General features: G+C 32.4%; 1 protein-coding gene and 1 pseudogene across 1 annotated transcript; one reads left to right on the top strand and one right to left on the bottom strand.

The window, feature by feature from the left end:
* Positions 1 to 2,280: 2,280 nt before the first annotated feature.
* On the top strand, positions 2,281 to 4,852 carry LOC107025207. Its single transcript, XM_015226016.2, has 4 exons — positions 2,281 to 2,864; positions 3,489 to 3,571; positions 3,669 to 4,279; positions 4,412 to 4,852. Exons 1-4 carry the CDS (start codon positions 2,281 to 2,283, stop codon positions 4,850 to 4,852), a joined length of 1,719 nt encoding a protein of 572 aa, XP_015081502.2.
* Positions 4,853 to 6,633: 1,781 nt separating this feature from the next.
* LOC107025208 lies at positions 6,634 to 9,563 on the bottom strand (annotated as a pseudogene).
* Between the last annotated feature and the right edge of the window lie 932 nt (positions 9,564 to 10,495).

Raw genomic sequence — 10,495 nt, forward strand, 5'->3', positions numbered from 1 at the left:
AAATAGTATTAAATAATATTAGTATTTACTGTGTACTAATCCTAGTCCTATTAGGATTAGTACTCCTTAATCCTAGTCCTATTAGGATTAGTACTCCTTCCTATATCTCCTATATATATCTCCCATGTATTCCCTTATTAGGTTAACACTTCAATACAATCAATATTCCTTCAGTCACTATTCTTTTTTTCAATATGTTCTTCAAGTTAATTAAATTGCTTCTTTTAGCTTAAAATTTGTTAAGTCATGTCATTTCCATGTCATTAGTGTGTTTGGTTATTTAGTAATTAAACTTTGCTTTTTCTAAATCCTATCGTCATAAATCTGCACTAATCCCTTTCTCTTTTTCTTGTTACATGTGATTTTGAGCGAGTTCACCATTACCCCTTTGTCTTTCATCCCGATGGGCCATGGAGGCCTAAACACATTTTCTCGAGTCATGTAAACCCAAGTCCCAATGGAATGAGGCGTACAGATTCAAAATTTGAGAATTTGGAACGAGTTGAAAGTTAAAGAGTTTAGGGCCAAAAGTCTACACTTTGTCTCATTTTCATTTTGTCGTATTTCGTTATTTTCAGGATTAAGCCTTGTAAAATTTCCTTATTATTATTTTGCTAGATATTAGCACAGGTACAAATTGAATAGGCCAAAGGCCTAAAACGAAAGGGGTCCAAATACCTGTCCAGGCGGACAGAAATTCGAATTTGGACCTCACTCACTCTTTCTCTCTCTCTCTCTCTCTCTCTCTCTCTCTCTCTCTCTCTCTCTCTCTCTCTCTCTCTCTCTCTCTCTCTCTCTCTCTCTCTCTCTCTCTCTCTCTCTCTCTCTCTCTCTCTCTCTCTCTCTCTCTCTCTCTCTCTCTCTCTCTCTCTCTCTCTCTCTCTCTCTCTCTCTCTCTCTCTCTCTCTCTCTCTCTCTCTCTCTCTCTCTTTATCTCTTAGTTTATCATTTTCAAAACAACTCTAAATAATTTTTATCTCAAAACTTAAGTTAGACATTGTAGCCAAATAAGTTAGTTGCCGGATAATCACGAGTTAGTGAATATTTTAGGTGTTGTAAAGACCTTCCTAAAATATAAATAAGAATCCCCGAACCCCCTTTAAAGTTTTCACTAGGTTTCCTGTTTAAATCTTTTGAAAACTAAGTTTTTCTTGATTTTTCTTTAAAAAATTAAATGGCGACTCTAAAAAAGTCGAAAACTTAAATATTTTCTTTTCCTAAATAAAACAACGGGTTTCTTATCATCTTGGCTATCCATTCATGTAATAAAATTCATAATCAGATCTCTCGTTCCTTCCTAGATTTTCTAGACTTCATTGACTCAAATTTCGTCCAAATCTGAATTAGGTTAGGAATTTTAAATTACTATCAAAAAGTTTTCATACTCTAAGACCTAAATGAAAATACCTTTTTATAACAAACTATTATAACTCATTTTCAAATTCTTCAATTGAGTGTCATGGAATGATATGTAATTTATTACTAATACAAAATATTATTACAGAACTTATCAATAAATTTCTGAAGTTGACATGACCTTTTACTTAGATATTTCAATTAGTAAACTTTGTATATACATTTCAAACACTCATAGTGTCAAAATTACACAATGAAAGCCTACTACAAGAGTTTAAAATACACAACATTTACTCTAAGGATCCGTTTGGTAGGCGGTATTAGGTAGAATAATCTACGAATTAATATTTAATCTATCTAGTACATTGTTTGGTACTTCATTTAATTTAATATATGGATTGCTTATCCATCATATGTGGTATTAAATTATGTATAAATTATAGGAACCACATATTATAAATACAAAATGACCATTTGTCCCTTTAAGAATTGAAATTACTAAAAATCCCTTAAAAAGCAAAGAAGCGGGATACATCACTCTGGCACGGGATACATAAGAACTGATACATCATAGTTAAAGGCTGCTGCGATTAATTAGGATTAATTAACGTGATTTCTGTTATTCTTAACTGAAATCACGTAATTAATGGTCATCAGATTGTGTAACTGATTAGTAGGGATACATCACTCTGGCACGGGATACATAAGAACTGATACATCATAGTTAAAGGCTGCTGCGATTAATTAGGATTAATTAACGTGATTTCTGTTATTCTTAACTGAAATCACGTAATTAATGGTCATCAGATTGTGTAACTGATTAGTAAATTCAAATTTTAAATCAGATTAGCTTCATAATTCAAAAATATTCTTGTAAAGGTTGATCTGCATACTAAGAATTCAAAAAAAAAAAAGGTTTTGAAGATGAATATCTCAATTCTGCTGCGGCATTCTGGAATTTGGGTAAACGATATTAATTATGAAGGTTACAAAGTTGATGGAATTGTTGTTGGGCATTCTATTTCGTTTGTGAATCTGAAAACGTTGATTTTAGCAGAGCTTGAGATCGACAATGTTACAAAGGATATTGAAATACGATACATTGTCGAGGGAAGCTCATGTCCGTTGAAAATCAAAAACGACATGGGTGTGAAACTTTATTTCGAAGTGAAAAAGAATGCAACTGGAATTGGCATGTATCCGCTTTGTATTGATACAACTGATAAAATTGTTGGGGATATACGTAATTTTGATTGTTCATCAGGTGAAGTCGTATGCGTGGAAGGTACCGAAAGAGATACTGAAGCTCTTGCTCTGGTCGAGTCTAGAATTTGTGACATTGATTATATTCCAGAATTAAATGCTACGAATTACATAACTGATTCCAATAGTACTGAAGTGAAGACTGGGTTGTTGTATAAGGACAAAGATACACTCGTTGCTGTAATGGCTAAATATAAAATAAAGAACAACTTCAATTTTCGAGTGAAAAGATCGGATAAGAAAAGGTATTTCAATGCTTACTCAATGATCTGTTTGTTTTTCTCTGTTTATATTGATTTATATTGTATCTGATACATAATTCAAAACAGTCTATATCTTGTTGTTATATTTATAGCATTGCTTTTCTTATATGAATTAAACCAATTAAAAATTTTGGACAGCTATGTGTTGGTTTGCTTCAGCGACCAATGTGGATGGACATTAAAATCATCTTGCAGGAAAAAATCTGATGTATTCAAAGTGAGATATTTCAATAGTGAACATACTTGTCCGATGCGGGATAGGATACTAACAAAAGTACAAGCAACAATTGGATTTATTAGTGGTGTGACTGCCCCTAAATTGGTAAATCATAAAAGAATCCATACACCTCGGGATGTAATTGAAGATATTAAAGAATTGTATGGGGTTGAGATATCGTACCAACAAGCATGGCGTGCTAGAGAACGTGCACTAGAAATGCTCAAGGGTAAGCCATCAGAAGGATATAAACAGATGCCGAGATACATATGGATGCTAAATAAAGTGTATCCAAATTCATATATAAGGATGCAAAAGACGGAAGATAATAAATTCATGTATCTGTTCATAGCCCTAAGACCGTTGATAAGAGGGTTCGACTACTGCAGGCCTGTAGTTGTAGTGGACGCTGCACATCTTGGCGGGGCTTACAAGGGTACTTTTGTATCAGCAAGCACACTCGATGGTGCAGGTATGAGTGTTATAATTCTGATGTAATGTATAACTTATATTATATTAGTGTAAACATTGTGTATCATGAAATTAAATGTGATATTCTTTGTAATTAGGATGCATATTGCCATTGGCATATGGTGTTGTAGACACTGAAAATGACTGTTCGTGGACATGGTTCTTCGAAAATTTCAAAAATGCATTTGGTGAGCGTGAAAACATGTGTATTGTATCGGATAGAAATGAAAGTATCATAAAGAGTGTAAGCATTGTATACCCAAACGTACCTCATTGTGCATGCATATGGCATCTTTGGAAGAATGTATGTTCAAGCTTCAAAAGGAGTAAAAAAACACTAAGTGATATATTTTACTCAATGGCAAAAGCATACAGAAAGGAAGATTTTGATAAATTAATGGCTAAGGTTGTGAAGGTTGATCATAGGGTGAAGGATTACCTTGAAGAAGCTGGTTATGAGAAGTGGTCAAGAGTTCATTCAACCATAAACAGAGGTAGAATGATGACTTCGAACATCGCTGAGTGTATCAATGGATGCCTTGTCGATGCACGTAAGTTAACTATAATAGACTTCTTGGAGGAAGCTAGACTTTTATTTGGTAGTTGGAACTATAAAAATAGAGAAATAGCGTCATATACAAAGGACACATTGGGCCGAAGATTTGAGGAGATATTGATTGTAAACGCATCTAAAAGTTCAAAGATGAAGGTATTTATCAATTTCATTGACTTTCTGTTTTATGTATCAGATACAAACTAATTTTCAATGTTAATTGTTTTTTTTAAAATGATATATAAATTGTATATTACGTAATGTATCACTAACTTCTTAAATTTTTAGGTTGTTCCATCATCTGAATATATTTTCACAGTTCATGAAGCCGGAAAAAGATACATTGTATGCCTTGAGAGGAAAACTTGCACATGTGGAAGGTTTCAACATGATGAGATACCTTGCGCACACGCAATTGCAGTTTTGAAGCACAAGAATGTTATCAATTTGCACCCATATTGCTCTGATTACTACAAGCCGTATGCATTAGAAAAAACGTACGAGGTTGTAATGGTTCCAATGCCAGATAAGGAGGATTGGAACGTTCCAGAATATGTTTTAGATGAAATTGTCCGGCCACCTAGGTACAGAAGGTTGGCTGGACGACTAAGAAAGCGAAGAAAGAAAAATGCGGATGAGAAAATAACAGTGAACAATAATTATTGTGGGCAGTGTGGACAAGAAGGACATAACAGGAGAACTTGTACTTTCTTCCCTAAAGAGAATTGAAAGAATGTTTTAAAAAGAGGACATTAGTGTTCATGGTACTTCTATCCATTTTTTTCTTTATAATTTTGACTAAATAAAGTGTATTGGTCACAACTTAATTTGATGTTCAAATATATGACTTTGCAGTTTAATTATGTGCCAAATTTAAACTCCAAATTTTATAAATAAATAGATTCAACAGTGGTGCGTTTTCAATGTAACAGTAATGATATAGGAGTTTGTTTGTGTATGTGATGTATCATATACATGAATATTATTGAAAAGATGTTATATGTTCCGTGTATATTGTATTTTGAGATATTCAAGTGTACAAAAAAATTGATTTGTTCAATTGTTTACTATATGATTCGTGTATACATACTTATGAGTTATAAATTTGATATATTATATTCAACAGTGTTTGGGTTTCAGTTTTACAGTAATTCAAGCTGAGTTTATTTGTGTAATTTATGTATCAGATACATTCATTTGAGTGAAAAATATGTTATATTTTTCGTGTATACTCCATCATGAGTTATTCTAGTGTCCCAAAACTTGACTTGTTCAAATGTGTACGACATGTTTAGTGTGTACAGCCTTATGAACTGTAATTTTGATATAGTACATTCTAGTGGTGCGTTTCACTGTAATATTAATCAGGGTTAAGTTTGTTTATGTATATGATGTATCATATACATTCATATAATTCAAGTTGCTAAATATTTAACTGCAATATTTTTTCATGTATATATTATACTTATGTATCATATACATCATTTGTATAAGTGAAAAATACTTAATAATGTATCATACACATTAGAACTTAAGTGTCATATACTTCATTTTGTAAATTAGCTGTCAAAATTACTTAAACTGAAACACTAAAAAATTTGTAAAGCAACAACTGTTTCTAAAACAATAACTTGAAAAAATATAACATTCATAACTAATAAAATATTGTAATACCAATAAGCTTTTAGAAAAACACAAAAGATAATTGTCTTCAACACAAAACAACATATAAACTTGTTCATCCTGTCCCAGCTAATTACTAATCTATGTTAACAATGTCATCTTCAGTTGGTGTTGTGAATTGACCCTTAGGCTTTGGTGGATCTTCATTGTCACTTATGTATCCACCATTGACCTTGTCACTGCCGTATCTCCATAACAATGCAGCATATCTATTGCGTAGGTAATTTGCAAGATGTCCATCAGTATCAGGTGGTATAACAAGTTGGTCACTCAAAAACTCTGCAAATGTAGCTACGTATAACCCGCAGTCCCTACAATAAAATAAGTAATATAAATTTGTAAAATAGCTTACACATATATTGTAGACCAGAATTGAAAATACTTACAGGCTATCGTCTTCTTGTTGCATGATACCTTCAGCATATTCAATGTTGAAAGGAATATGTGACTCTAAAGGTACACCTGTTTGTTTGTCCTTGTATGCATCAAGAACTGACCAGTTTGTCCGCTCATTGTTTTCAAAGAAACCACTGTCAATCAGGTAAGAAGGTAACATCCTTGACAATTTTTTTATCTCGTCAGAATATACACGTTTCCTTGTGCCCAGAGAAGAGTCATACACGCGTATTACCCTCTTATTCAATTCAACCACAGCTAATACCCAATGAAAATCTCCATCATAATTGATTGGAATATAAACATCATCCACCAGATGCCATGGTAACCCAGCTGGTATTGAAAAACCTTTCATTACGTTGATTATTGACCTCTCATGTACTGATACAGCTCTTGCACGATCAATGTGTTCTTGGGTACTAATATCATCATCAGCCTCATTGTTATAATACCTATCATGGGTATTGTTGATATGTGTGCTGAACAAACAATTGACTGTTGTGTATCTGTATTGATCCATGCTTCGAAGTTTTGATTTTTTACGAAGGTAGTAAAAAATAACATCGATGTGCTGCAAATAAAAGATAAAAATAATTATGCATTTGAAAAACATTTAATTAAAAAAAATGGTTGCTGAAAGTGATTTGATTTTGATATGTATAGATAACATATGAACACAATGTATCATATACATCATTATAAAGGCATCTATTTACCTGATCAGTCCAACAGTTCTTAGGCTGAGACATGGCATAAAACCAATTCTTATTTGTCGGAAAAGCAACGACATAATCCATCATTTCAAAACCCAATGAAGATGCTTTTGATTTGTATTTATCTTCTGATGGTTTCCTGTAGCATTAAGCGTAATGAAAATATGTTATTCAAAATTGTAACAATAGCTGCAATTTGAAAATTTATCAGATTCAGAAAAATTATATAAAACTTACTTTTTTGAATGAGCTTTAAGAAGCCCTGCAGTAACCCACTCAATAAACTCATCAATCAGATATGAAGGGGCTTGGTTTGTAATCTCACATCCTTGAAATGGAAAATTTGGACGCATTACATTAGTCATGACCGCTTTTCCTTTTTCACTTGATCCAAATGAAGTTAAATAAGGGGATTTGCAGTTTCTCGAAGGCATCCGGATACGTGCATGAGGAGTATTTATTTCGCTTCGAACAACAATATCTGTGATTGGAATATCAATTGGTAATTGACTGTCCGAAAGCAAACTTTGATTTTCGGTAAACTCCTGTTGATTTGCATTAGTAGGCAGACTTCCTAGCTCAGCAATAAGCGTATTCATGGCTTCTCGTGTATCCGGAGATATTGAACCAGATGGTGTAGAATCCTACATGGTTTACACTGATAAGTAAAAATATATTGATAGACATATGATATTGATATGATACATGAAGATTAAATTACCGATGTATCTTCGTTCATTGTTCCTTCAAATAAATGATGAGGCGTTTGTGCTGATGGAGCATCCTGAATAAAAAATGTACTGATCAATTTATGATACCTTAAACATCAAATAATTATACACAAAATGATTTTTAATGTATCAAGGACAGGTAACAGCAAACTACGGATTGTATAGATGAGACAAACAAATTTAACTAGTCACATAGATATGTATCTTGCAATGGAATGTATCACGTACACACTAAATACAAAAGTTTAGTACAATACACAGTAACTTGGAAAAATACATATGTGATCATTACAATACATGTATCATATTAATCCAATTAAACTGTAATGTATCATAATTATCAAATAAAGCAGCAATGTATCATAATAATATAATTAAAATTAAACGAATAATTACCTTGCTGTGTTCACATGTTTGATCAGTATGATGAGTATCTGAATTTGGGGATTGAAGTTCTGAAACGTCCTTCATTACTTGATGATTCTTCAACGTATCTTCATTCTTTATTTTGTAAAGAAAATTAAGTTAATGATAAATTATAGAATTTTATGTACAAATTTAATAAAGTAAATTAAACCTGATTGTCAACATCAAGTTCCATTTGTATCGGAGAGGTAGCTTGGTGTCCATCATTGCCTTCTTCATCGGAAACTTCAACCATGTTTGGTGTAGACTTGCCGCCCATATCCTTCATTAAATGAATTTGTAACATAATGACCTATGAAATTTGTAAAACACAACGAAAATACACATCAAAATACATTACCTTTGATTGTTGGCCATCATCCCTATTCTTAGAATTCATCACCTCAATGTGATTAGCCTTTATCAAATTCACAAGATACTCAAATTTGCTGTCGACCTATTGAAAAAAAATTACAGATTCAAATTTCTATTTAAGAATTAACATTAACAAATAAATATCGTTACTTACGTATTCCTTCATATGTTGTTTCAGTTCTTCAATATCAGGAAATACAGACTTATCTTTTGAGACTTGTGATGATACATGGGCAGAAGATACATTAGCAGGCGGGGTATGTTCTTCAGCTGGCATTGAGAATGACTGATTTAATTGCGGCTTTGACTGCTTTGACAAATTTTTCGAACCCTTTGTTTTATGTGTATCAGTATTCTTTCTCCTCTTGGATGGTGGTGGAGATGATGTATCAGATACACGAGATGATCTTCTCAATAAATGATCAGGAGGGCTTGTTGAAAAATCCTCAAAACCTGACTTATCTTTAGTATGCACTTTTTTTGCACCAACAGGTGGCGTAGATACTTCATTTCTGTTGACCTCTTGACTATCGGGTAAATCAAGGGATTCCACCTCATCTTGCGTTGGTGCAATGTTTGAACAAGTATTCTGCAATTAAAATGTTTAAATGTTATAACAATGTTTTGTATAAAAAAAAACAATTATTTACAACAAATATTATAAAGCTTATTGATACAATATTAAAAGATAATTTAAAATTAATGTTACCTCGGAGAAAATGCTAGTCATTAACTTTTCATATTTTGGCTTTTCAGCCACCACTGTCCAATTACATAACCTCGGAATACCATTCGCCACTTTAACAGCAATGTCTGGACTTAGAGTAGATGCACATTCGTAAATCCAAACGTTGAGTGCATAAGGCATACCAAATAAGCGATACATCTGTTTGCTTTGGTTGAAGTCTTGCCTGAGTGATGTAATCAGCTTATTAAATGCAATCTGACCCCAAGGATACATTTCATACCTACCATCTTCGACCATTAGAAATTCTTCTATACGTATGAATGTCTCACCAAGATGGCATAACAAGAAAGTATTGATGAAGTATATTATTGCCATTTCCACCGATTCTTGTGTGGTCTCCCAATTCCCCATTGCAAAACGCTGCATCAATCGACTCTTGGTTATACCATTGGGACAATTCGGGAAATATTTTTGTAATAACCGGCTCAGAGTGGAATTAGGATACGAAAATTCCTTAACATCTCCTTTGCATTTTAGGCCAGTTACAATGGCAAATTCCTTCATTCCAAACTCCAATACATTCCCATTTGTATGTCGAACATGCAGAACATCTTTATTTTCATGTCCCACTTCCAACAACAGCAAACATTTTGTAATCTGACCCTGGAAATTACATTTTGGAATTTCCAAATATGGTCCAAAAATTGTTTTCTTAAACAGTGCAACGCCTTCGTCTTTTATAGATAATTTGATTTTATTCACAAAATCAAAATTGAAAGTAGCCCCAAACCTCAATGGATGCGCCGGAATTTTTTTAATAACATAATGCATGCCCTGTTTATACAAAAAATAAAATAACATAATTTATGCACTGCATTATATAAATGTATATGATACATCATAATCATATTCCTAATTACATATACTTTATAAGATGTATATGATACATTCTATAACTGGCACGTATTATATTCTATAACAACCATCATATTCAGTTTTAATTGAATGTATATGATACATTAAAGTTAAAATTATAAGAAATATGAATCATAATATGTATATGATACATCTTATTAACTGAACTTATAAACATTGTAAATAGACCTGGTGTATCTGATACATCCCACAACTGTACCACACAGTTTTATTTTACTAATAACAACCCACAAATTATTACCATATTATAGACCTTAAAACCGAAAACCACATAATGCTTTTAGGATGTATATGATACATTCTATAACTGGCACCTATTATATTCTATAACAACCATCATATTCAGTTTTAATTGAATGTATATGATACATTAAAGTTAAAATTATAAGACATAAGAATCATAATATGTATATGATACATCTTATTAACTGAACTTATAAACATT

Source organism: Solanum pennellii, chromosome 7, assembly GCF_001406875.1.
Source record: "Solanum pennellii chromosome 7, SPENNV200".
Lineage (NCBI taxonomy): Eukaryota > Viridiplantae > Streptophyta > Magnoliopsida > Solanales > Solanaceae > Solanum > Solanum pennellii.

Coding starts and splice junctions, on each gene's coding strand:
- LOC107025207 (XM_015226016.2), top strand. CDS start 2,281: ATGAATATCTCAATTCTGCTGCGGCATTCTGGAATTTGGGTAAACGAT. Junction 3,572..3,668: donor AAGCACACTCGATGGTGCAG/GTATGAGTGTTA, acceptor CTTTGTAATTAG/GATGCATATTGCCATTGGCA. Junction 4,280..4,411: donor CTAAAAGTTCAAAGATGAAG/GTATTTATCAAT, acceptor TTAAATTTTTAG/GTTGTTCCATCATCTGAATA.